General features: G+C 40.3%; 2 protein-coding genes across 7 annotated transcripts in view; one reads left to right on the plus strand and one right to left on the minus strand.

Annotated features, from left to right (window-relative positions):
- The window catches only part of ERBB4 (erb-b2 receptor tyrosine kinase 4), an 873,292-nt gene extending 871,552 nt beyond the window's left edge, over positions 1–1,740 (plus strand). For all 4 annotated transcript variants that reach the window (XM_082228041.1, XM_082228042.1, XM_082228043.1 and 1 more), the window contains one exon: positions 706–1,740. In XM_082228041.1, coding sequence (XP_082084167.1) covers positions 706–1,151 — 446 coding nt within the window. In that variant the 3' untranslated portion in view covers positions 1,152–1,740. The remainder of the gene's footprint in view (positions 1–705) is intronic.
- On the minus strand, positions 1,169–27,584 carry LOC309535346 (uncharacterized protein; the record flags this gene model as incomplete). 3 transcript variants are annotated; one of them, XM_082228368.1, is made up of 4 exons in its annotated part: positions 27,365–27,584; positions 25,207–25,299; positions 24,504–24,569; positions 1,169–1,289 (listed from the first exon to the last, which is right to left on the minus strand). In XM_082228368.1, exons 1-4 carry the CDS (start codon positions 27,424–27,426, stop codon positions 1,169–1,171), a joined length of 342 nt encoding a protein of 113 aa, XP_082084494.1. In that variant the 5' UTR covers positions 27,427–27,584. The 3 variants fall into 3 exon arrangements, 1 of the variants encoding a protein (XP_082084494.1); XR_014221182.1 differs by having other exon boundaries at positions 1,180–1,289; positions 25,207–25,274; positions 26,323–27,584; XR_014221183.1 differs by lacking the exons at positions 24,504–24,569; positions 25,207–25,299; positions 27,365–27,584 and adding an exon at positions 1,740–9,533 and having other exon boundaries at positions 1,186–1,289.

Here is a 27,584-nt window from a genome sequence, read left to right on the forward strand (position 1 = left end):
GCTTCTGATGTTAGAGGTAAAGGTGCATAAATTTTACTGCAAAGACATCCTCTTAGAGAATAAAGATCCGAGGATAGTGATTAAGTAAACAATAGCCTTTTCTTTCACATAGATAGATAGATCTCATAAAATCACACAAAACTTTACTCCTGTCAGTTTGTTTTCACTGACCTGAAATAAGCTACAGTTTGTGTCAACCTAAGATTATTTCAACCTAAGAGTAGTGACAGGGCAGTTTTATGTTGTATGACTAGCTGGTGTTAGATCCGTACCCAAGAAGCTCTAATCCAGGAATGGGAAGTTGTAGGGCCCCCCCCCCCGATGTTACTGGACTACATCTGCCATCATCCCTGGCCTTTGAGCATCCTGGATGGGGCTGATGGGAGTGGCAGCACAACCAAGATATGGATGCCCACAGATTCCCCCACCCAGACTCAACTCTCTCTCTAGCTAGGAATTAGCAACATTTTCATATCAATCCATTGCTTCATGAAGTCTGTTAAAGTCCAGCCCACTAAACCACTTGGAACAACTCACCAGCACAATGCTCATCTGTTTCTTCCTAATATCAGCTGGTATTCTTTTTTTGTAACCCATCATGGTACAGCTTGACAACATAGAAATATTAAAACAAATTTGTTTCAAATTAGGTTCCATTCAGATGTGGTTTGTTTCTTTGGCTCATATGGGTTTTATAATTTCTAGATCACCTGAATCCTGTGGAGGAGAACCCATTTGTCTCTCGGCGGAAAAATGGTGATCTTCAAGCGCTGGACAACCCAGAATATCACAATGGCCAAAATGGCCCACCCATAGCAGAGGATGAGTATGTGAATGAGCCACTGTACCTCAACACCTTCACAGGCACCTTCGAGAATGCAGAGTACCTGAAGAAAAACGGGCTTCCATTGCCAGAGAAACCCAAGAAGGCGTTTGACAACCCAGGTTACTGGAATCACAGCCTGCCCCCACGGAGTACCCTACAGCACCCGGACTATCTGCAGGAATACAGCACAAAATATTTTTACAAACAAAATGGAAGGATCCGGCCCATTGTGGCAGAGAACCCCGAATACCTCTCAGAGTTCTCCCTGAAGCCTGGCACAATGCTGCCCCCTCCGCCCTACAGACACCGAAACACAGTGGTGTAATCCCCAAAGCGTGGAAGTCATGGGGGACCCATATACCAGCACTCTCCTTTCTCCTCCGTCTCTGTCTCCCTTCTCTTCTGTCCCTTCTTCTTACCCTCTCTTCTCCTTTTCTTGCCAATTCTTCCTGCAGGTGGTTGTCTGCAAATGGAAAGGCACAGTTAAGTCATTTGTTCCAGGAAGCTGGGAAGAAAGAAAAGTAAAGAGTGAATGAAGCAGTGGGGAGGGAGGGAGGGAGAAAGGCTGGCATTTCTCACTTTCTGTGCACCCGCAGGGCCAGGAGGTCAGACAAGCCAATGAATACTAGTAAAAGCCGGTGGCGGTGTTGCCTGCTGTCCAACTAGTTCTCCACGTAGCAATTCAGCTTTGATGCTGCAGGGAAAGTCACAACAGTGCCAGCTTCTATCAGCAGGAAATGCTGAGAGCCACCGGAGCAATCCTGGAGGGGGCAGTGCGGTTTTGGGCAGGGGGAGGGAAAAGAGAGGGTAGGAAAGGACATTTTTAATATCATGAGTGATGACGTAATGAGATTGAGAATCCGACTTCTTTCTTTAACACTTTATATTCTACCACATAAACAAAATGGCTAACGCAGCTTGCCATTCCCATCTTGTTCACTGTGTCCGTCCATCCGTCCATCCATCAAAGGGATCACAATGAAGATCACATGACTCTCCGGCCAGTTCCCCCCTTCTCCACCACTTCTGCAGTTGGGGGTCTGTTTTCTAACTGCACAGACCTAACGTCTTCATGCTTCTGTGCATGACACTACAGGTTTTCTACAGGTCAATAGGAGAACAAATGTTTTGAAAGCAAAAATGATTTCAGGACACAAAGGCCAAAATTATAGGGAAAACAAGAACATCTCATTTTTTGAGGGCAAGCCACCAACCAAGATTTATATGCACAGAGCCTCCTGTTGATGTTTTATACTTCTTGAATACAAAATGTAGCTATTTTCTCCTCAGTTTCTTCTGGTTTATCAGCTAAAGTTGGGAAGCAGTAGAGAATACTGAGGACTGGACAGAGGGAGAAAATCCATCGTTGTTGTTCTTTTAATTCATGGTTTTGGGGTTGTTTTTGTTTAAGGGTGACCTGCTTCTAAAGGAGGCAGGGTCAGGAGGCAGACTTCAATTCATAAAGAAGAAAACGCACATGGCAGATCACTGGAAAATTCATTTGCACTTAAGCTACGTTTTTAATTTTTGTCCTCACCCTGAACTGTATTCTGGAATCTGAATGAAGCAATATGGAAGTGACCAGCAAAATAAAATAATTTAAAATGTAAAATGAATTATTATTATAATGATATATAAATATAGATATATATAAAAGATGACTGTGGAAAATGCCAAAACAAAGTGAAGTCTTTGGAACTTTGTTCATCAGTGCAACGACTGCTCACAGGAAAACTGCTGAAGGAGTAACTCGCCTTGGGGCTGCCTCAGAAAGGAAAGCAGATTACAGGGCAGGGGGAATTGCGGGAAGAAGTGCTGGACTGACTTGGACTAGCAGACAAAGACTGTGGTGAGGCCTGCTTATTGCTTTCCTAGCACAAAGAAGAAACGCGAAGCAAGGTTTTAGAAATTCTGGGTGTGCATGGCTATTACATTCTCAGTCAAAACTGTAAATAATTTCAAAGCTTTCTCTCATCTACGAACCTTCATTCTCTGCTGGCTTTTACATGCTATTTTTAATTTTTTTAAAAGTTTTTTTTTTTAGTTTGTTCCCTTCATGACTGGATTTTTTTTTAGCTCGAGGTTATTTATACAGCTCTGAAGACATAATATCTAGTAGGGGCAGGGGGGGGATCACCCTCATTCTTACAGTGCAATCCTATCTACTCAGAAGTAAGCCCCACAGATTTCAATGGGGCTTAATCCCAGGAAAATGGATTGCAGGCTCACTATATGTTGAATGAAATTGCAGGAGGGGCAATAGTATTTTGTTGTATGCACTTTAGTAATGATTAAAACCAAGCGCATTCAATAATGGCAGGGAGCTGAGTCAAAATACTTCACATATCCTATTAGACTGAAAACAAGTCAAGGGGTGCCTTCAGCATTTTAGAGAAGCATGTTAGGGGATATTTCAAGAACTAGCTTCCAGGTTTATTCTGCTAAACAAACAAAGCTCATAGTTTCAGGAGTTGACTTGATATAGGTAGCCATTTGCTCATAAAGTATGTTTCTGTGATGCTCCAGCCTCTCTCTGTCACCAAGCAACAGAGTAGTACTTATTTATGGCTGGAATTTAAGGGGCAAAACACCTGTGTGGGGGAAAGGGAATGCTAAAAGTCTCAGCCTTTTAAAAATGGTTTAGCACAGCCCTACTAACCTTATCTCTTAGACACCAACAGAGTGACCCCAAAGGCTCTCAGTGACCAAGGCAGGACTCCTTGCATAGCAGTCACATCCAGGGTCCAGAACAGGTGATAGCTCTGCAGCTATCAGCCCAAAACCCCAGGCAAGTTGAGCAGAGAAGAGCCAGGGCATGGAGCCAGGGCACGGGGAGCTCTTGCCACACCCAATCCTCTGGCCAAGGTAGATTTTGAAAGCACATCATCCTACAAGCCATTGTAGATCCCATGGTCACCCAAGAGTGGTCCAAGTAGCAAACTCAGATTGTGAGGTCATTTTGGGAAGCACTCGTGATCCACAAAGAAATTTCATAGACATTTGACATGTCTTGAGAAAACCCATGGAAGCTTGTGCTTTTGCTTCTTGATATTCGTTTGCTTGGGTTTATTGTGTTTTTTGGCTCCTTGGTATATGATGATAGCCGGACATGGCATGAATGTATATTTAAAGATGAGTGATAACTGCCCTCTAGCCACTGTTCCCTGTCGCTGGGATCCAGCATGTTATTCTGGTCACCCTGGAAGCAGGAGTACCAGCTCATCAACTCTCAAATATTCTGTCAGCAACACTGGCTCCCACTGCCCTGGGGATCCCAGTAAACATGATGGTGCTTAGCCCGCCTTCTGGTGGCTGCACCCGGTCAACTCTTTTATGTCTGTGCACAGGAGATGCTGCTAGGCAGGAACTCGGGGATTTCTGGTTCTCAAAAGTCCATTCCATATCAGGAGGCATATATTCCTCTGTCTTTCAGACTACAGGTTCTTGAACTTCCTGAGCCAGTTCAATCTCTCTCTGCCCAGAATTGAACAAATTATGTACTAAGTAACTACGTGGTGTAATATGACCTGAGCCTCATTGAGCTAATAATGCATATTTCTAGGTTTGTTTTGCTTTAAAGATGGAGCCGAGTGAGACCTGACTTCACATCGGATTGGCCTTATTTCTGCATGTAAAGTATTAGTCTGCCCAGTTATTGGAAATTACATTTTGTGTGTGAGAGAGTAGATTTTTTCATTCCTTCCACTAAAGCAGTACAAAACTTGGGTTCTTCCAGAAAATGCTTAATTTTAAGTATCTGCATTTAATTGCCAGGTAGAAGAGTGCTTACTGTAGGCATGAGACTTATTTCCAATTACACAGTTTCTCTAAAAAATATTGTTAGTTACTCAAAATATGTGTCAAACTGCAGCGAGAAGGAAGGAGACATTCATAATACAATGTTTAGTGTCAGAATCAATTGCACAATGGACAGAAATGTGTGCAGGCCTGGTGAAGTTTATTCTCTTGATGTGCTGGCCAAATTCCCATTTGTAACAGCAGAAAAGCAGTGTGTGCAGAACGCAAAGAATTGGTGTTCAAGTGCTGGCTGCTCACTGATTTCAGAAGTTTTAGTTTACCCATTGAGGGAGGTGGTAGAGAGTGGCTTTTAAGGGGGTTCTGAAAACCAGTTGTATTGCCCCAGGGGTGACTACAGGGAGAAAGTGTTATTTTCATATCCAACTTAGAGGCTTCTACCACCATTGGAAATAAGATGGCCTACTAAGTAGGGTGATTCCTACATTCTTAGGGAGCCTGCTAGATGAAAGCAGAACATTCTTTGACCCTACGGATGCTGCAAGTGTTAAGGAAACATTTTCTACCATCAGTGGAGATTTCACTGCTATAGCCATATATACCATAGGATTACTGAGGCAAAGTTATGGTGGTTTTCCTGGGTCTTCAAATATAGAAGTCTCCAGACAGATAGCTGTCTGACCATTTCACAATGAAGAGCGTACAGGGGAGCTCTTCTCCTGGTAACTGCTGGTTTTGGCTCCTTTGCAAATGTTGGATCCTATGCAGAGCTGTGTGCTGTTAGTTAGCAATACTTCAGTTCCCCAGATTACCCGTTTCAAAATTGGTGGTTCAGGAATCCTCAGCAGGTTAGTGTGTTTGTTTATATTTGACAGAGCATAAGTTATTGAGAGCCTAAGGTCCATAGGACTGAGCTGCCTCAATGAACATAAATGGAAAGCTCGCCGCAAATTCAAGGGATAGCATGCAGTCCTGCTTTCCCCACATGTAAAAAGCCTTTACAAGCCAAATGGTAATATATATTTGCTTCCTATAAAGAGTAAACGCCTGTGCGCTTGAAGAGAATGGGGGAGGCAGGGGAGAGAAATTCACCAAAGCATCTTGGCATGCTATTGCTAACCAAAGATGGAAACCTGTTTATGTGCAGGGCTTTTGGCAATTCAAGATAAGTACTGCATAAAGGAAACAATCCCGCAGAGTAAAAGAAAATGTAAATTGTTCCTCCCCCCATAGCATTCTCAAAATATGAATTGATGGAGCATATTAACTTTTAATTCTGGGAAATGCATGTATAAGGAAGTCAGTTTGATTGATTGTGTGAGATGAAATCCAGGCTGTGACCTCATTTGAATCTCTTATTCCAGTGGCGCTGGGATGCGTGTCCATTTCTATCTATTTAAAGCAGAGGTGGCTTTCCAGGTGTTGCTGGACTGCAACTCCCATCATCTCTGACCACTGGCCACACAGGATGAGGTTGATGGGAGTTGAAGTCCCACAACATCTGGGTGGCTCCCCTCCCACCCCACTTTAAAGTTTTGGGAACTAGCAGGGCCTGTCCAGGTGGGGACATGAAAAAATGGATTGCAATTATTCACCTAATACCAGTTTGTTCAACAGTAAAACTCTACAGGCTTTTGGGAATGACAGAAAGGAAAACTCCTTCCTCCATGCCATGTTCTCAGTCCAGACTATGAATGGAAGGATTTGTGAATTTCATATATATTTCAGGTAACCCAAATAATCTTCTGTCGTCCATGTTTCCAGCCTTAAATTGTTCTCCACATTTTGCAGCAGTCTGTGATTTTAAATTTTTTAAAAATCCTTATGAAAATTCATTATTATTTCAGAGCATTTCCCTTTTTATTACATGGTTTATTGGGCTTTTCATATTATTACAATAAAATGGTATAATCCTTTAGTTCCTCTCCCCCCCCCCCAGTTTTGCTCCCTCTCTTTGAGCTCATGGCCTCTTCGTCTTGTTTGTATAGCTACAGTATTATCATCTCTGGCACTCAGCTAAAGTGTGTCTAGGTTTCCGCACTCTGATGAATGTGTGTCAATGTTCTGCTGTAGTCCTAGATTAACATTCATTAACTTGGGGAAATTCCCATCGCTGCAGTGTGCCTCCCATTACATCTAAATGCAGATATTATTCGGCAAACAGTTCCAAAAATGCACTCAAAATCTCTTGGAAGCTTGAACTTTGTAGAGCAGAATTTTTTCATGGGATGCTGGTTGCAGGAGGTCCTGTCTCCAGGTTGCTGTGCTTGGTGTACTCCAGATAGTTCCAATATTTCTTTTGATGACAACATGGCTCAGTGGAGCCTTCCTTCTTGCGCTTTTGATAATCCCCACCTGGCAGGTATGCAACCAACTGCAGTGGTAGAGTTGCCTGTTAAGAGGGATTTGTAGAGAACCAGATTAATTCTAGCCCCTGCACTTCCTTCCAGAAAATTGGATTACTGTGCAGTTCCATAGTAGGTGAGCTATGCCTTTTATATGCAGTTTTGACTAATGTACATATTTTTGAAAGCATTTTTTCCATAATACAATCATTTCTGCAAGTCATTTTCCCTAAATATTTTCATTTTTATTTACACTTCCCCCTAAAATATGCATTTTTGTAAACAATGGTGGGTTGGAAACTGCATCACAAAACTTGAATTCGGTGGAGCTTTGAAGGATAGCTGTGTTTGCTTTGCATATTGTTTCTAAAATACAAATTTGATCGATTCGGCTTTCAGTGCTTCCTGAATCAAGTCTTTCCCTCATCCCTAGTCCAGACTTTTCTTCTCACATGTACACCAAGGCTATATTTAAAAACTTTGAATGTATCAAATAGCTACCTGCTTATACGCCATTACCTAAGCAACCAGTCTGATTCCTGCAAAAGGAGAAGCAACCTTTAAACTAGCATTTCTTTTTTCTGTTTTGGGTGGGGGACATTTTTTGCTTGGTAGAGATAGCATCCTTCCTCTAGCTTAGTAAACGCACCCTTGTCCTTACGCCATCGCCAGAGGGTCAGGCAACTTCACTTCCGCCCAGCTTGCTTCTGCCGTGTCCGGCCTTTGCCAAAGCATTCTTAGGCAGCATTCTTTGGGAAACTGCATGAAATGATGGGCTCTGATCTGTTCCAGAAGACCAAAATGAATTCTTAGTGCAGTTTAATCTTCATCTCACCACCTTTTTTAAAAAAAATCTTCTTTAATAACCAGCATGTCTCCCTTTAAATGCAAAAAAGCCTGTGAGTAGCGTGATTTCATTGGGATCATGCTGCTAAGAAAGACAACAGGGTAAATAAAGCTTCCAGCCTCATCTTCTCAGCGGTAGCAGCTCGGCTGTGAGAACTGTATCCTCAGGCCAGACGTCCTTCTGTTTGTGTTGAAGAGCCCTGTAGTTAGCACTGCTAACTGCGTTGCATCCTGTAGATTAAAGAAAATATACCCTGCCACAGTGGAAATCACACAGGTACCGATATTGCACAATTTGTGGAAAAGTTATAGAAGTTAGGCAATACCCTGCCATAGCCTTCCTGTAGTTAATATCACTGAGGAAACTTCCAGAAGTGACAAAGGAGGGAAATAATTGACATTTGCTTCAAGCAGGGACACAGCAAACCAGCCAAAACACACAGCAGTCATGACTTGAAGATAAAGGGGCCTGAACTCTGGGTACTGTGGGAAATGTTACCTCTCTTGAAAGGCACATGCGCTAAGGGAGCAAGCTTTTTTCGCTCTGAATTATTATACATTGCCTTATATTGCCCTTTACAGAGGTGTGATGTGAATTTCTTGTCAGCTGTTATTTGGGCTCAGAGCCCAAAGGAAACACTGTGAGTTACATTTTCAAAGTATTCACTAAAACCAGAAGCCAAAACTGAAGCTGAAAGTGCTGCATGCTTTCAGCAGCTGACTTGTTTAAAAAAATCACCTTTATTGCTCCATCATTCTCAGTTAAAAACAACAGAAGTGAGGAACATTCTGCCCAGTCAAGGAATGGGGAAAGGCAGAGTTGTCTGGTCTGAACATTTTTAGTTGTAGTTTTCCTTGTGCCTTAGCTATGTAAGTATCTCTTTATTTGGTGTTGTTTAAGTATATTTACATTTAAGACTTTTCTGTAGCCTTCTGCAGCCATACCTTTAAATGTTCAGAAGACATGGAGGAGGGCAGAGCGGAAGAAATTCCTTTCTACTAGAGCTGTAGAGTTACTGTGCAAGCAGACAGGAAGGTAGATTTGAATTCCCAAGGTTTACTTGATGTGTGTGATGCTTTCAATCCTATCTTTGTAACTTTATAATTTTCTCCATATTGGAATGGGAAGTTTAGTTCTATGGTTTCCATGTTCCTCTTTGCTTTCAAAACAATGCCCCTTATAATTCACTCATTTTCACTTAAACTCAGACTCCCCAGTGCTGCTAATGTTGAGTATTCAGCAAAGCAAAACTAATGCATGCAAGAAATCACTGTGTTTCTATAATAGGCATTAATTTAACAAGGCATCATAATACACTGAAAATGGTTGGTATCTGTCAAACCTGTGTGTTTAGGATGTTGTAGCTGTGCTGGCCCCATAGTATGTGAGGTGCTTTTGAAGGTATCATAGAACAGGTAAATGGGATACAGTGGTACCTCGGGTTAAGTAGTTAATTCATTCCGGAGGTCCGTTCTTAACTTGAAACTGTTCTTAACCTGAAGCACCACTTTAGCTAATGGGGCCTCCTGCTGCTGCCGCACCGCCGGAGCATGATTTCTGTTCTCATCCTGAAGCAAAGTTCTTAACCTGAGGTAATATTTCTGGCTTAGTGGAGTTTGTAACCTGAAGCGTATGTAACCCGAGGTACCACTGTATATAATACTGCCCCAACTTTATCGGCTGTTGAACCATACAAAGTTCTCTAGTAAGCACAAGTACTCAGACCAAGAATAAAAGGAACTAGATTTAGTGTTCTCATAGATCTGATCTTCACAGATCCTTCACGCATTGCCTAGCATTCCCAAGGAAGTCAGAGTGACCGATTGTAAGGGTGGCTGTGTTAATTAAATTAAGTTACCATATTTTTCCGTGTATAAGACGCCCCCATGTATAAGATGCCCCTATTTTTGGGGACTCCAAATTAAGGAAACACCCCTCAGCACTACCCATATATAAGACAAGCCCCAATTTTAAACCTATTTTTTGGGTAAAAAAAAACCCCTAGTCTTATACACAGGAAAATACAGTATTTTGACCTTGCCTAGAGTTCAGGTTTAAGCCCTTTAGGAACATAGTTGTAGAAAAATAAAATGATGTTGGAGTAAGCATTTGGAGTTGTTTCTTTGGATGCTATTTCTTTACATGACTCAGTTGAAAGCTTTACAAGGATATCTACTGTTAAAAATTAGGGACAAATGTAAACCAAGGATGTTCCATGGCCAGAAACACCAGCACTTCAGAATGCAAAAGGCCAATTTGTATCTTTTCCTTCCTTCAGTGTTTGCACTTAAAAACAAGCAAGGGATAGATTTCAATTTTCTTGTTCCCTTGTGAAGTAATTCCCTACAGCACAAACAGTGCCATTTCATTCCCACATTCACAGAGTGATTATACGGTTAGCTGTAATTATTATTGATCTTGTTGCGGTAGCATGTTGCAACTGGGTGCGATCGTTGTAATCATTGTGTGCGCACATAGCCTGCCACTTCAGAAAATGTGCTTATGCACATCTTTGACTTTAATCACCTGGGGGCTTGATGCAAACCAGCTGAAATTTAGCAGGGAACAACCAATTGACTTCGATGGTACCTGTGTTAGACACTCGTGTCAGATCAATTTACATTGAGCACAGAGGTAAGTTCTTTCCTGAACCATAGCTTCATTAAGCTGTGAGTTTCCTTAGCCTCTGAAGGCATATAGCAAGGGATGTTCATACTTTGCATCAAAGTCTCCACCAAGAAAGATGGACTACAGCACTCAATATGTATTGAGAACATCAATAATATTTATGCAAGTTTTCATTTTTGCATACAAATCATCAGTTGCATGCATTATGCTGAAGCAGCTACAAAGGGTGTTCTTCTTGTTGTTGTTTTTGCTTTTGCACTAGTTGTGTTGGTAGAAGCTGTAGGATAGGCATTAGAAGGAGGTTTTTAGTAGAACATGAGTAGGGACCATGAAGTGTGAACAAGTAGCCGTACAGCATTCAGGACTCATGCTTACTGGAAAAAACTTCCTTGTTGTGCAGACACAACTTGCTAACTTTCAAATTAATTTCCAGCATGATAAGCAGAAGCATGCTTAGCTTTTTAAAAAAACTAAGTCTTGCAAATCTGAGTCCTTTGTCAAACACCAGCTTTCATGTGCATGGATTCACAGCAAATGAATAGCATTAGCCCTAGCAACTGACTGGAGCATAAATTCAATGAAAAGAGAGAAGGAAAATCAGGGTGATACAGGAAGCTTTTTGCTAACTGACAGGGGAGGCTAACCTTACAACAAAATTTGAATAGGTACTATCCAGGGTGACAGGATGCACTGAAAGGTGGGCCAGTTGAAATGCACCTTACAGCTACTCACAAGGAAAAAGCACCTTCATTTGGATTATTTTAATAACCATTGTTTGAAAACAATTCCTTTCTACTGCCATGAAAGTCAGCTTGCATTATTATCCATAAGCACTCAGCGGACTAAACCATTTTGGGGGCGATAACCACAGTAACAAACTGTGAATGGTATTTTATAAGTGTAGACATGTAATCCGTTATTTTGAAGTGAGGTACTATGAAATATGTAGCATAAAACGGTACTGCTGTTAAATGGGTCGATAATTAAACTGAGCAGCTGTGCAAAGGTAAGCTAACTTTGAATGCAAGGAAACAAAATGATCCTCTGGAAGCAGGAAATGCATAATCCAGTTAAAAGAAGTGCTTGGGTGTACACAGTTTTTATTCCAGTTGAAATCACTGGCCATTTGGATATAGACAGGGTATCTGTTCTACACATGGGACGGAACTGGTTCAAACTGTTCAAGCAGCAACAATCTACATGTTCACATGCCACATTCTGCACCCATCTGAGTGAGCCACAACTCTCAATGAGACTAAATTTGCATAGACCCAAATACGATGCCCTGCAACCCGCGGCTCCGGAGCCACATGTGGATCTTTTACACCTTTGCCGCGGCTCCGGGGCGGATACTAGCGAGGGAAGGAGGCGCATTGTGCGCCCTGACACTCCCCACTGTGGCGGGCACTGTACTGGCTGTGACGTCGCATGGGGGCGGTGCGTGCGTTAGTCCCGACGTCACCTTCCCGCCCGCTGTCAGATCGCAGCTCTGGAGATATATTTCTTTTAAATGTCGCAATGGTTTTGCAGCTCCCAGTTTTTTTCCCCTTCGGAAACGGGTCCAAGTGGCTCTTTTGGGCTTAAAGGTTGCAGACCCCTGCCCTAATGGAATTGTGGGTCAAGCTCAAAGCCAGTACAATGTACATTATGTCTGGTTTTTAACTTTTTCACTGCTGAAATATTGATTTTCTGAGGGTTTTTGTTTTTTTAAAAGAAACTCTCCATAGGGGTGAGTGTTTTCCAAAATGAACCTGCAGGTTGGTTTTTTCCACCCTCTTTTCTAGTTCTGGCCACCAGATCCACACACTCGCTCAGTTGGTTAGAGCGTGGTGCTGATGACGCCAAGGTTGCAAGTTTGATCCCCGTCTGGGACAGCTGCTTATTCCTGCACTGCAGGGGGTTGGGCTAGATGATCCTCAGGGTCCCTTCCAACTCTATGATTCTATGATTCTAAAGGAATGATTCAGTTGTTTAGCTCTATAGTGACTAAGCCATGCTACTTGGTAAACTCACCTAGTTTGCAAAGTAACTTTAAGTTCTTCATAGCAGATAAAGAGAAAGGTAAAAGCAAATGTAGTGCATATAATTTTTATGCACATGCAATGTAATGTATTTTGTTAGGTTGGAACTCCCTGTTAAGATTGCAGCCCATTTTTAAAAAAATTCTAACATGTTTAACATGTTTTCCCCTATTAATATAAAGCTTTTAATTTGTTATTGAATAAAACTCAATATGGAAATTGCTTTCCTTTCTAAAATAAATATGCATCGCAATCTGCTTCCTAACCCAGATCAGATTTGGGGCAATTAATGCTGCGATACTATACGCACTTCCCTATTTTTAAACCCCACTGAACTCCGTGGGGCTTAGTTTTGCAACGATACGCATAGGATTGCCCTGGTAGTCCGACTGGTTTCAGTGGAGCTAAATTTAGTTAAATGCAAGAAACACAACATGTTTATGGTAGCATTGAAAGTTCTTTATTCCAAATATTATTTGGCCACATGGTTTTTAGGAAGCTTGAATTATGGACCAGTTTCTAACAACTGATACACTCTGACAAAGAGAAGTGGTGAGTTTGTCAACTTCCTTTAGTCCCAAATTTGCTCTGCTGTTTTTAGATGATGGACCCAGGGATGGTGTACACAAAGACAAAAATTTGAATCCTGGTCTCTTAAGAATCTCTCCCAGTGTAGCAACATTGTTTGTTGACAGAACTGTGCCCAAGCTGCATCCTAAACAAAATTATTTGCTAGTGCAGTATGTCTTAGGATTGGGCTGTGAGAACATCCTGGGTTTAGCTATTTCACTCCATTCCTAGTACAACTGTTAAAAATGCAAAGAACAAAATACTTTCACCTTGTAAACTTACAGGAAAGTGACACCATGCATCCATGTATTGTGGATTTTGCATCCTCATTTCATGTGAGACAATGCATTCAGAGTTAGCTGCCTTTTTGAAACAAAAATTTAAAAACAAAACTACTGTATGTTAATTTGAAAATGTGAATAGTATTTTTATAGCTTGTTAAAGACATGGCTAGTTGCATATGTAAATAAGGATAATGTAGTTTTTATTTTCCTTTGTGGGCCTCATTCCTTGGAACATAATTTTCTTAAGGTTGATTTGTATATAAGTAATTGGCCTGTGATTCCATCCTCTCTCCCTCCCCCTCCCATTTGCCCCCTATTTGTTTCTCTCCTTGCAGGTTCGATTGGAGGTCTCATTTTGACATTCTGTGTGATTCTGTGTTAGCACTATTGTGGTGTGTTCAACCTCCTGCACCTGCTTACACAGGAGGATATGGCAAATTGTGTGTGGTGTAATGTTACTTTAACCTTTAGTTTTTTCATCTTTCAGCTATGAAGGATTATGCACTGTTAAAAATTACATAACTAACTTTTGTTAATATTTAGCTATCTATATATTTTAGTATCATTTCCCTTTCCTTTTGCTTTTGGAAGCTATGGGAGAAACCAGTGTCTCTTTCCCTTCCCTTTGTGTGATTAGGATTGTTCTTTTTCTGTATTACCTCCCAAGTTCCTTGGAAATTTTATCTGTTTGTTAGGACAAATGTAGATTGCAACCTGCTTTAGCTTCATCCCACACTGATCATCCCAGCTGAACAATTTGAAAACTGTTCTGCTTTTTTGTTACATGAATCTGTCAAAAATATATTTTTAATTTAATATAAATGAAATTCAATAAAATACAAAACAAATGGTCCTTCATGCATGTGGCCTTTTTCTTCTTCTTATTGCCTGGTTGAATTAAACATTAATTTTGAACACTGTAGCCAACTAAAAGTGGAGGCATTTGGGTGCCTCTATAAAGGCAATAGCAAAAGCCTGCAGATTTGAATGGGGACTGCACCTATCCTTTACCCTAGTCCTAGACTTCTTCCCATACCACAAGACACTCAAGTGTTCAGGTAGAACACACTCTTCTCCGCATCTCCCCTCTCCTGGAAGCTGCTAAGATGCCAGAATTAGCCAGTCTTAGCACAAAGATGATATAGGTGTATGCTATAAGATACCCAATGCTTGTATCTTGGGAGGAGTGGAATTGCTGGGTGAAAGATTAAGCTATCCATATATAGTGGTACCTCGGGTTAAGAACTTTGCTTCAGGATGAGAATAAAAATCGTGCAGCAGCGGCGCAATGGCAGCAGGAGGCCCCATTAGCTAAAGTGCTGCTTCAGGTTAAGAACAGTTTCAGGTTAAGAACAGACCTCCAGAACAAATTAAGTTCTTAACCCGAGGTACCACTGTAATCTAAGCAGATAATTTAGCTGTAGCCCTAGTTATGCTCTAAATTGGAGACCACTTTTTGTGTGTGTGTGTGTGTGTTTTAAAAAAGGTAGTCTGGTCTGTTATGCCCTTCCAATATGGTTGCAATATTGTGTTATCTATAATGATATTTTTAAAAAATGGTACAAAACGTATGCACCAGAAGGCATTTTCTTACTGTCAAAATGACAGAATGCACAGTTTGCAAACTTTGCCCACAACAAAATACCAGTCAACAAGGAAACACACATACAATTTATGCAAGTTTACTTGGAAGTAAGTCCCAGAGAGTTCAGTTTACTCCCAGCTATGTCTACGCAAGATTTAGAGTGATCTATTATCTCCTGCAATAGAGCTGGGGCATATTTCATGGACTACAAATGTTCAGCTTTCAAGAACAGGACTATATATTCATCATGGGAAGATTTCATTTATACTGTTGTGGCACATTGGATAGATTAAGGAAAGCTTGTGAATTCTGCCCACACTACATATAATCCACCAAGGAATCCAAGATGCTGGTGGTGTTGAATGCAGATTCTAGCCAGTGCTCAGAATGCACCCATTCTGTCCAGCACAGTCAGCATGTGGTGGAAACACATTCACTGCCTACATGTCAGGTTTAATCACAACAATACAAACACAACATGTAGGCTAATGCAGAGACTATTACGAAACAGTAGTATCATTCCGGAGACACTGTCCTTTTGAGGCTTTTGATACGTCTTCCATTGAAACTTTTGAAGGACTATTGTGAGACGTCCTTAGACATCTATTTTGCAAATTAAATTTTTATTGATTTTCAGTACACATATATACATTCATAAATTACACACATATAGGTTACATATTTAACTTAGGCTCTATCATGCCTCTGACTTCCCTCCATTTCTTTGGTAAGTATCAAATAAAGTTCTAATATCACGTACTCTATATATCTTATTATCAACTACACGCTGTAAAAGTTATTCCAACCCTACCAGTGTCTTCAAAGATTTACAATTGTTTCTTATATACATCAAATATTTACTACAATTTTCTTGAAACTTCTGCTCGTCCTGATCTCTTAATTTTCCTGATAGTCTGGCCAGTTCTGCGTAGTCCATCATTTTAACCTGCCAGTCCATTATATTCGGTATTATGTCTGTTTTCCAATTCTGAGCTAACATATTTCTGGCTGCTGTTGTGGCATATAAAAAGAGGTTTTTATCTTTTTTTTCAATTTCCTTTCCAATCAATACCAGTAGAAAAGCTTCAGGTCTTTTTGGGAAAGTATATTTAAAGATTTTTTTAAGTTCATTATAGATTAGTTTCCAAAAGCCCTTCACTTTACTACAGGTCCACCACATATGGTAGAGGTCACCCTCTACCTCTCCACACTTCCAACATTTATTATTTTTTGTTCTATACATCCTTGCTAGCTTTACCGGCGTTAGATGCCATCTGTAGATCATTTTCCACAAATTCTCTTTTAAAGCAGTACAAGCCGTAAATTTCATGTTTACATTCCACAGTTCTTGCCACGCATCAAAATCGATTTTATGGCCAAAATCAATAGCCCATTTAACCATAGCTTCCTTTATCTCTTCGTCTTTCGTATACCAATCCAATAATAAATCGTATGTTTTTGATAATAATTTATTTTTACCTTCTAGAATATCAATATTAAATTTAGATTTCTTATCCTCAAATCCCGTTTTCCTTTTATCTTCTTTTAGTAGATCATTAACTTGGTGATACTGTAACCACCCTGTATATAAATTCTCTACCTCTTTATACGGTTTGAGTTTTATATCTTGATCTGTCTTTTTGATTAGTTCTTCATAAGTAGCTTTTTCCCCTTCCATATTAACTTTTTTGATAGTTAAAACTTCTATTGGTGAAATCCACCAAGGGGTTTTCCTTTCCAATAGGTCTTTGTTTCTTTCCCAAACTTGAAATATTGATCCTCTGATTATATGGTTTAGAAAACCCTTGTGAACTTTCACCTTCTCATACCATAGGTACGAGTGCCACCCGTACCTATTATCAAAACCTTCTAAGTCTAAGAGATCGGTGTTTTCTAATTTTATTCAGTCTTTCACCCATGTTAAACAACCCGCTTCGTAGTATAGACTCAGTTCTGGCAGGGAAAAACCTCCTCTTTCTATTTTATCCACCAAGATTTTCATTTTTATTCTCGCGTTTTTTCCCTGCCAGACGAATCTTACTAATGTTTTTTTGCCATTCTTTAAGTTGTTTTAGCCCTTTAATTACTGGAATAGTTTGGAATAGAAATAACATTCTGGGCAAAACCTTCATTTTAATCACGGATATTCTCCCCAAGAATGACAACTTTAATCTATCCCATATTTCTAGGTCCTTTTTAATATACCCCTCCATGTTGCCTCATAATTGTCTTTGTATAAGTTTATGTTTTTTGCTGTAATCCATACTCCTAAGTATTTAACTTTCTTAACTGCTGTAATTCCAGATCTTTGTTGTAGTTCCTCTATCTCTTCCTTGGTCATGTTCTTTGTCAGCATTTTGGTCTTATTCTTGTTAAGTTTGAGTCCTGCCACCTTGCCGAATTCTTCTAGTCTCTGTAAGGCTTCTTGTAAACTCTTCTTTGGCTCTTCTAATGTTAACACTAGATCATCCGTGAATGCTTTAATTTTGTACTCTTTACTTCCTACCTTGATCCCTTTCACTTCTGATGCTTCTTTTAGCCTCTTGTTAAAAACCTCTAATACTGTTATGAATAACAGGGGAGACAGGGGACAACCCTGTCTAGTCCCTTTAGCGATATCAAAAGGTTCCGATATATTGCTATTTATTATGAGTTTGGCTTTTTGATCTTGATATATGGCTTCAATTCCTTTTCCAAACCCTTCTCCAACTCCCATTGCTTTTAGATTTTCTTTCATAAATCTCCAGGAGATGTTATCGAATGCTTTTTCGGCATCGATAAATATCAATGCCGCTTGCTTGTCTATCCTATTCTCTAAATATTCAATAATGTCTATGACATTTCTTACAATATCTTTCAGTTGTCTTCCCGGAAGAAAGCCTGCTTGATCTTTGTGAATTTTCCCATTTAAAAGTCTTTTTAATCTTTCCGCCAATACATCAGCAAATATTTTATAGTCGTTATTTAACAAGGAGATGGGTCTGTAGTTTTTAACTTCTAAGCCATCTGCATCTTTTTGGGGGATCAAGGTAATGTAAGCTTCCTTCCACGTGGCTGGGATTTTCCCTTCTTTTAAGATGTTATTCATGACCTCGCATAACACTGGGACTATTTGGTCACATAATGTTTTATAATATTTAGATGAAATGCCATCTGGCGCCGGAGCCTTTCCCATTTTCATTTTTTTTATTGTTTTCCGAATTTCTTGTTCTGTAATTGTCTGATTTAATTGTTCTCTTTCATCTTCCGTAATCTGTTGCAATTGGTATTTTTCCAAATATTCTTCTATTCTATTATCTGTCTCTCTCTTTTCTATATAATTCTTTATAATATTTCTGAAACATCTTTCTTATCTCTTTGGGGTCTTCCACTATCTTTTCTCCATCCCTTATTCTACCTATTATATTTTGGTTTTTTTCCTTTCCTTTAATTGCCAAGCCAAATATTTCCCAATTTTGTTAGCTGATTCGAAATTTTTTTGCCTCATCATTTTAATTCTCCATTCTACTTCTTGATACACCACCATGGAAAATTGGGCCTGTAGCATCTTTATGTTTTGTTTTATTGTTTCATCTTCTGGTTTAATTGTTAACTGTCTCTCGCTCTCCATGAGGTGTATCAAGATTTCTTCTTTCTTTTTCTCTCTTCCCTTTCTTAAGTGGCTGTTTTTCTGAATTAAAAACCCCCTCATAACTGCTTTACTTGCGTCCCAGACTATTTCTATGGTTGTTCCTTTATTCAAATTATATTTAAAGTATTCCTCAATTGTCTCTTTCGCCCTGTTTATTATCTTCTGATCATTGAACAAGTTCTCATTCATTCTCCATCTGAAGGTTGCGGGGTCTTTTCCTCTTAACTCCATATGTGATCAGATAATGTTTGTGGAAGAATTTCCGCTTTCTTAGCTCTCATAATTAATTCTTTTGAGATCCAAATGTGATCTATTCTTCCCCAACTTTGATTTGGGTTTGAGAAAAAGGTGAACTGTTTTGTTGTAGGATCTTTGAATCTCCATATGTCAATTAGTCCCATATTACTCACCAATTCAAAAAAGGTTTTAGGTAGTTTGCCTTCGTTCGTTTCTTTTTTCCTTGTTGATCTGTCCAAGTCCGATATAGTCACTCCGTTGAAATCCCCCATCAGTATCAAATGTTGGTCCATCAATTCTAACAACTTGTCTCCCAATGTTGAGTAAAAGGTTGATTTGTTATCATTAGGAGCATAGATTCCAACAATATTTATTTTCTCCCCTTGGAAAGTGATTTGTACTATTATCACTCTCCCCTCTTCATCTTTATAAATTAATTTTGGGTCATATTTTTTCTTTTATATATATTACCACTCCTCTTTTTTTGTTCTTATCTGAGGCAACGAAATCTATTCCTAATCTTTTATTACTTAGAACTCTTTTATGTTTTCTTGCAACGTGTGTTTCTTGCAAACATGTTATGTCAAGATTTTTTTTAATCAACACCTGTGCAATTTGATTTCTCTTATTTTTATTGTTAAGTCCATTCACATTCCATGACAGTATTTTCAAAGCCATTGTTAATTAGTTGTCAGGTCTAAATTAACTTTAAAAGTCTTATATAAAATGATATTTATTGGGAATTTAAAGTTACATAGAAAAAAAGAGAAAGAAAAAGCAAGAAAAAAGAGATTAAACAATACAAATCAATAAAAAGAGAATAAAAAGTACAAAACATACAAACACTAAAATCAAAAACAAGAGCAAAAGAAAAAATTTAATAACAAATCCAATATTCCCATATCCTTATCTTCATTAACTTGTTTCATCGACCTCCTCACACCTCCCTTTTTTATATTCTAATTATTAATTCTCTCAGCAAATCCTTTCCATCTTTCACTGTATTCTGTCCTTTAGTTGTCTTAATTTCTCTTAACCTTATCTTACCATAAAAAACCCTAGAACTTAAAAACTTATTTATACATAACTCTTTATAACATTTCTACTAAAGCCTAATAGTTTCATTCCAAGATTTTCCTAACAGTCATTAATTTTGCAATATTTCTCTAAATGAATTTTTAAACTTTCTGCCAATCTTCATCCACCGTCTCTTCTTCCTGGTCTCGGGTTCTGTCAGTCCTTTCTGTCTGTTCCATCTAGTCCATCAACCTGGTGATCTTATGTCCGAGGCTCTTAACTCTTTTCCATGTCCCTTCTGCAGATCTTCTTCATAATTGTACCTGCACTTTACTTTGTCTTCTGCTGGTCTTGTACTTAATTTCCTTCCTTTGTCTCTGAGGAGTAGATCTCGGGGGAACAACCTGAGAATGTCTTTATCCCTTCTCGACCGGTCAGCCCGTTCTCCATGGTTAGCACTAAAATCCAAAAAATATTCCAAAGCATACTTCAATGTCCCTCCAAAGTTGAGGGCCTCAACCACTCCAATCTCCTCCTGGCCCAAAACCAAATCCCAAAAGTCAGGACATCCCTGCATAGGAGGATATGACCAACTTGCCATCTCCAGTCCCGACAGGACTCCGTCTCTCCAAGTCTGACTCACTCCAGATTCAGTCATCAGAAACGACAGCTTGTGTTCCTGCAAGGCCGCATCTCTCTCAACTTGTATTACTTGAGGTTCAACAACAACCTCCTCCTTTGTCTTCTCCACGGCTTGCCCTGTCAGGGCAGATTCCTGGGTCAATTCTTGAGCAGGTTCTATATCAGTATTCACTGTTTGACCGAAATTATCAATTGCAGTAGTCATCAAATCCATCTTCGCATGAAGCTGCTCCAACAAAGCACTTGTCCTGCACAAAGCAGACACTAAGGCTTCCTGTGTCAACATTCTTGTCTAAGGTCAATGTCTGTTTCTCACGATCCTTAATCTCTACAGCTATAGAGTTCCCCAGGTCCACTCCAACAACAGTTCAAAAACTCCCTCTAGAGGAAACAATTTCTATTTGTATCCATCCTTTTACAAGCAGATCCAGTAAATTAACTTTAAAAGTCTTTGTTGCTAGACTCTTCTTCTTTGTCTGCTTCCTTTTCTTCCTCCTCTTCTCCTCCTCTTGCCTCTGTCTCCTCCTGTCTGTCCCCCCTTAACTCCCCCCCCTCTGTCCTTCCCAATTCTTTGTCATACCTTCTGGCAAATTTCTCCAGTTCCTGGGGACTAGATAGTTTGAATCTCTCTTTAAAAAAAAAATTATTAAAGGTTTTAAACAATAAAATCACCAAACATATAGAATACCATCACCATAATATAACATATAACAAACAAAGAAAACAGAGAAAAACAAAAAGATAAACATAGAATATAAAAAGTACAACGAAAACAACTGTCCATAAATCATATTTCCATAACCTTTTGGACTTCCTCACATCTCCCTTTCCTGCGTTCCCAATTATAAAATTATAAACAGCAATTTATTACCTTATTTCAATTCTTATTTTGTAATTTTCAAATATTATGTCTCCGTCTTTGGATATTTTTATCAAATACTTAAATACTTAATTTAAACATAATATTGCTCCAGATTTCATCTTTTTCTTAAACATCACTTATTCTCATAATTCCTTCAACTAAATTGCTGATGCCATGTTGTTTTCTATCCTGCATCTTCTTAACATTCATACAGTTTATAATGTTTTTGTAGATAGTCCTTAAACTTTTTCCGGGCCTCTTCCACTATCTCTTCTCCCAGGTCTCGAATTCTGCCGGTCATTTCTGCCAATTCCATGTAGTCTATCAGTTGCGTCTGCCATTCTTCCAGCGTGGGAGATAGTTTGAATCTCTTGTCTTTATAACAGAATGATACCCCTTCTGGGAATTCCCATCTGTACTGGATTCCATTTTTCTTTAGCTGGTTTACTAACTGCTTATAAATGTCTCTCCTTCGAAGAAACCTCGATGGAATCTCTTTGAATACGACATCTATTTTGAACACACGGCTTGGCGGTCCTCGCTACCACTCTGTTATATTGTACATATGAACTTTGATGGGCTTAGTTCTATAATCTGAATGATATCATTATTCCATTATATATTCTCTACTAACTATGAGCCTACATGTTGTGTTTGTATTGTTATATATGTAAGGTTTATCGCAAGTGAGGCAGCCTCCTGGAGCAGCTTCTACAGTTCTAGATGCCACCCAGGCTGGGTCCAATACATTGTGACACCTGAGGCAAAACACAAAATGCCATTGGGAACAAGGGTAGGAACTGACTAGCAGCACTAGGGGTGACAAATCCGGCCTCCAAGGAGTTTGCTGCAGCTGTCACTGCCACTGCAGCAGCGGGCGATTCCTTGGAGGCTGGATCTGCTGCGCCTGTGGATCCTGCTGCCCAAGGCAGTCGCTACCTCATGTGCCTGAATTGGATCACAGTCAGGACACCGCAAGCCAGCATCGCAGAATGGTCTGGAGGCAGGTTGTGCTTATGACCTACCATGTGCGCACACACATGTGTAAATACGTACACCGATCCTCTCTTGAGCCCAGTCCAATCCGGGGTGACCAGGACCCATTCCAGACCCCAAACCAAACTGGAGGCATAGCACAGCTGTACATTTTACTAGGGCTTTAAACCCATATTATGTCATTGAAATTCTAGAAGAAGAAGAGTTTGGATTTGATACCCCACTTTACCACTACCTGAAGGAGTCTCAAAGCGGCTTACAATCTCCTTTCCCTTCCTCCCCCACAACAAACACTCTGTGAGGTGAGTGGGGCTGAGAGACTTCAGAGAAGTGTGACTAGCCCAAGGTCACCCAGCAGCTGCAGGTGGAGGAGCAGAGATGTGAACCCGGTTCACCAGATTATGAGACTACCACTCTCAACCACTACACCACACTGGCTCTCAGTATGAGAACTGAGAAATTCTACTCAGTATTGATCCAGAGTAGATTCCAATGCATAGTGAGCAGAGTAACAACTTGAACAGATTGCAGGATTCCCAAAAAATAGGCCAGGGGCAATTGTATTTCATCCAGCAGAGCTTTACTGCTACTGAAGGCAAATGAACATAATGGTCACAAATCCAATACAGTGGTACCTTGGGTTAAGAACTTAATTCATTCTGGAGGTCTGTTCTTAACCTGAAACTGTTCTTAACCTGAAGCACCACTTTACCTAATGGGGCCTCCTGCTGCCGCTGCGCCATCGCTGCACAATTTCTGTTCGCATCCTGAAGCAAAGTTCATAACCCGAGGTAATATTTCTGGTGCAATGACACTGTGACAGAGTGCATGGAAATGCTGCTTACCTTCCCGTCACAGCGGTACCTCTTTATCTACTTGCACTGGTATGCTTTCAAACTGTTAGGTTGGCAGGAACTGGGACACAGCAACAGGAGCTCACCCCGTTGTGTGGATTCAAACATGAGATCTGTTGTACAGTGGTACCTTGGGTTAAGTACTTAATTCGTTCTGGAGGTCCATTCTTAACCTGAAACTGTTCTTAACCTGAAGCACCACTTTAGCTGATGGGGCCTCCTGCTGCCGCTGCGCCACCGCTGCACAATTTCTGTTTGCATCCTGAAGCAAAGTTCTTAACCCGAGGTAATATTTCTGGGTTAGCGGACTCTGTAACCTGAAGCGTATGTAACCTGAAGCGTATGTAACCTGAGGTACCACTGTACATTCAGGATTGGAACAGTCCATAAGACATCCAGTTGCAGCAGACTTAAACTTACAATAACTTATAATAAGTCTAAACCTTAACACTAGGCATATCATTCAGAACACCACACCAGAAGGAAAAGAGGTAGGAAGAGAAAGTGAAACCCAGGCTCCTTCTGGCCTTACTTTTATAGTCAGCATGACCTTGACTGGCAGAAATAAGAGAACCAGTTTAAGCTAGCTGCACTCAGCTTCTCTGAAGGAATATCCCAAACATCATAAACCTTCTGCTTGTTTCTTTCACACCAAGAAGCTTCCAGAACCCTCTTGAATCAATTAGAATAGAAAAGATCTCTACACATCAGATCAATACTTTCTGGACTAAGAAATGCAAACTGAAATTAATCATGCAGTCAGCGGTGAGAAGGATGGGTGAGCATAGCTGCCTGCATCTCCTTCCCAACCTCCTCCTCCTCATCAACCAACCCTAAGTAAACACGTGGTCACCCAACCAACTCCTCTTCCGACAGCCCATGTGACCCAATCTGGGTCTAGAGCCCTGACATTCTAGGAAAATCCTCAATCAACCCAAATCAGCCCAAGTTTGTTTAGGATTGGTCTAGATTCTAGGATTTGTCACGTAGATTCGAATTGTTGACCTTACAATTGGCAAGCCCAAGAGGCTCAGCGACAATATGGGAGCTAGAGATCCCCAATGAGTATCACACCATTGACGAATCCCCAGCCCAAGCCTACATCTTTTGATTGGCCTTTGGAACTCATGAATGTTGGGAAAGGGTGGGAAGCATTCATTAAACTTAGATCAAGTACATTGTTCTGTTTTACCAACAATTGTTTTTGTTAGTTACCCTGAAGGTGTAGGACACAATGGGCTAGAAATAAAGAGAAACTGGATTACATAAAATATATGTATATAAGATTATCTGTAAAGGAACACTTTGATATGGATGAGTCTGACTCTGAGGACTCTCATATGAAACTAAAGTCTGGAAGGCTTGCCTGGCAGGATTATCTAGACTCAAACAGTTGATTTACCTGTATCCTCTGTGGCTGGCGCTGACAGAGAGCCACAGGAAGCAGCATGTAGAATGCTGAAGGTATCTGTATACAGAATTACAAGAAACAGTGTTTGCTTCATATTTGTGCAAATTAGGGAAAGAGCCAGCCTGGTTCAGTGCCAACCTATCACACCCCATGCCTACTGCATCCTCCTTCCTAATGTGCCCCACTATCTGCCCAGTTTCTTGTATTGTTGCCATCTCTACTCTCTATTCTCCATAGCACCCAAATTAACTGTGCATAAATGTTAATTGTGTGCAACGTATTTAAGGTGTATCACAGAATTAATGGTGGCACTGGCAACACAAGCACTAGGGTGAGAGGCATGGACAGATTGTGCTAGGCTCTACATCGGTCTCTGGGCAGTGCAAACGTGGTTGCAGGAAATAGGCAAGGTGGTGGGGCACCTCAGTCCTAGGGAACTGAATTCAAATTCCCCCCTTCTATGCAGAGTCCTAGAAAAATGATATAAAACAGGAGTGATTCATATGGATTGAACAAGCTTCATTGCATTTTATTTTATCCCAATTTGGGGCTGCACTGGACATTATCTGGCAGACCAAGGTTGGCGGCTATGAATTGCTCCTACTGTGTATTAGTTGCTTCCCAACAGATCCATAAAATGCAATCACTCCACCATCCAACAGGCAATTCATGATCGTGTCCGGGAGTTGATTACCTGTATTCCTCCTCCACAAAAGATGTTTTCCTGCATGTGCACCTTTTCTTTCCATGTTCACGTTTTATCTGAATAGTAAAAGGGATGGTGTCTCTGTAACAAGGTAGAGACACCATCCATAAAGTCTGGCAGGTTCTTTGAAACAAATTTCCCCCCAAAGGCTAATACTGTTCACAGCTTAGATGACTACAAAAACGGCCACCATATAACAGTCTTCTGAGGCACATTGAGTGGAAATGACTTGTGAGAATAATCTCATCTCGTCCACTGAAATTCCCGAGGGAGTAAGCACAGAAGGAAAATATACTCCATGGCATTCTTCTTTCGAAACGGCTACAAATCAGCCTCACTTCAGGTCCCACTCTCCAAACACATCCCAATTGCTTGCCTCTTTCTACCATTACACAATTTGGGAGACTCTGCAATTTGAATTTTTGAATGGCATGAGCACATTTTAATAAGATCCTTCCTCACTGTCCCAAATGTCTGCAGTCTGCAAACTGATTTTGAGCAATAACCTAGGGTTGCCATATTTCAGAAAGTGAAAGTCCGGACAGAACAGTTGTTGAGCTTTTTTAGGCAAATCCCCCCCAAAAGAGGTTTTGGAACTATTTTGCCACACTAGCTAATATATAGTGTCAATTGTTTATTAGCACCAGTGTGAAAGAGCAATTTTTGAAATGCCCCTTCCCTCAACTCTACTTAGTTTTGCCAATTCTTCAGCACATTGACCTGGGAGAAAGTCCAACTGAATTTAGTGGGGCACACTGCTGATGAGACATACAAAGGATGACACGGTCAATCCCAGAGTTCACACACACACACAACACCAATGAAAGTAATGGCATGGGACAACTTTTAAATCTTTGGGACTGCTTTGGAATAAAAGAAGCTTTGAGATTTTGCAATTCATTCCTATGTAGCTCAGCAAAAAGTTGAAAAATTGAAATAACCCATTTGGAAGCGAATGGCTTTGAAATTATTCTTCTGATCCAGTCCCATGCATATCCGTTTTGAACCACAAGCCAAATCTGCAGAATAAAACCCAAATGCCTCAAAATATATTCAAACTTATCTGCTTGTAAACAAGTTATATGTCTTTGGCTCTCCTCTTACCACATGACCAGGCACATCCTACCCTGGAAAGTCTCCTGAACAGCCAGTATCCACATGTCTGCATTGTATTTCTAAATCCAAGGAGGATGGGAGAGGCCTTGCCAAGTTGAAATGCAGATACTCTGTTGAGACGTTGCATATTGATTTTCATCCCCTCAGCAAGACCATATAACATCTGCATTTCAGTATTTATAAGCACCGAGCAGGAGCTAGGGGTGGAAGAATGTACTGATGCATCACTTAGCTCAGTTGGTGAACTGAGGATGCAGTTAGCAGCTGGTAGATCAGCAGGTTCAATTCGTGGGGTTTTTTCTCCAAAAGTCACCTCTATTTTAGTGGGCATAAATAAATTTCTATTATTGGGTCTTTGTATCTGACAGCCAAAGATTTCGTTGAGAGTGCAATATGTTCAGATCCTCTCATCTATCCCATTGTCTGCTTCTGCTCAAATTCCTCCCCTTCTGGCACTTTCCTTGGAGATGGGGTAGAGCCGAACAGAGTGGTTCCTCCAATCTGGATTTTAATCTGAGCCAGTGAAGAATCTCGTAGATCATAATGCTTGCCTCAAATGGAAAACAAAACCCCAACATCACTGATAATGTTTTAAATTATTCACCTTTCATATACAGAAGAATTCCCTTGTAAGGCCAATATCCATGGACATCAAAATAAACTTTCATCTTCATGACTGTAGTGATGGCAATTCCTTTATGCTCCACTTTTTAAAAATTCCCTGTATTTCTATTTGCTCAAAGTAAGAATAATAAATGCATATCCAGAATGTAGAAACCAAATTACTGACTTCAGAGAACAATGAATGGGACTCCAAATGAATCTTTCCTTCCTTCCTTCCTTCCTTCCTTCCTTCCTTCCTTCCTTTCTTTCTTTCTTTCTTTCTTTCTTTCTCCCCCCCCCCTTTCTCTTGCATGTGTATGTTTTCACACTTGGATTTATGTGGGACATTTCCATAAATGTTGCATCTGCTTGGGATTGGGTGTCTTTTCATTCAAACAACCAGCACCACTTCAAGCATTCTGTTTACCTTTTCCTGCGTGCTGCTGGGCTATTTGTTCCAGATTGTTGCCTCCTTGCAAAGCATTCCATGGCTGTCCTCCAGATTATGTTGCTTCTGATACTTCATTCTGTCTGTAATTTCCAATTGCCATCTGGCTCTGCTGTACACCACAATTAACCATAGGAAATACGGGGACTGTTATAGAGAACAGGAATTTAGCAAACTTTTCTCTGAAATACCGCTTGGT

Source organism: Podarcis vaucheri (genome assembly GCF_965113315.1).
Source record: "Podarcis vaucheri genome assembly, chromosome: 1".
Lineage (NCBI taxonomy): Eukaryota > Metazoa > Chordata > Lepidosauria > Squamata > Lacertidae > Podarcis > Podarcis vaucheri.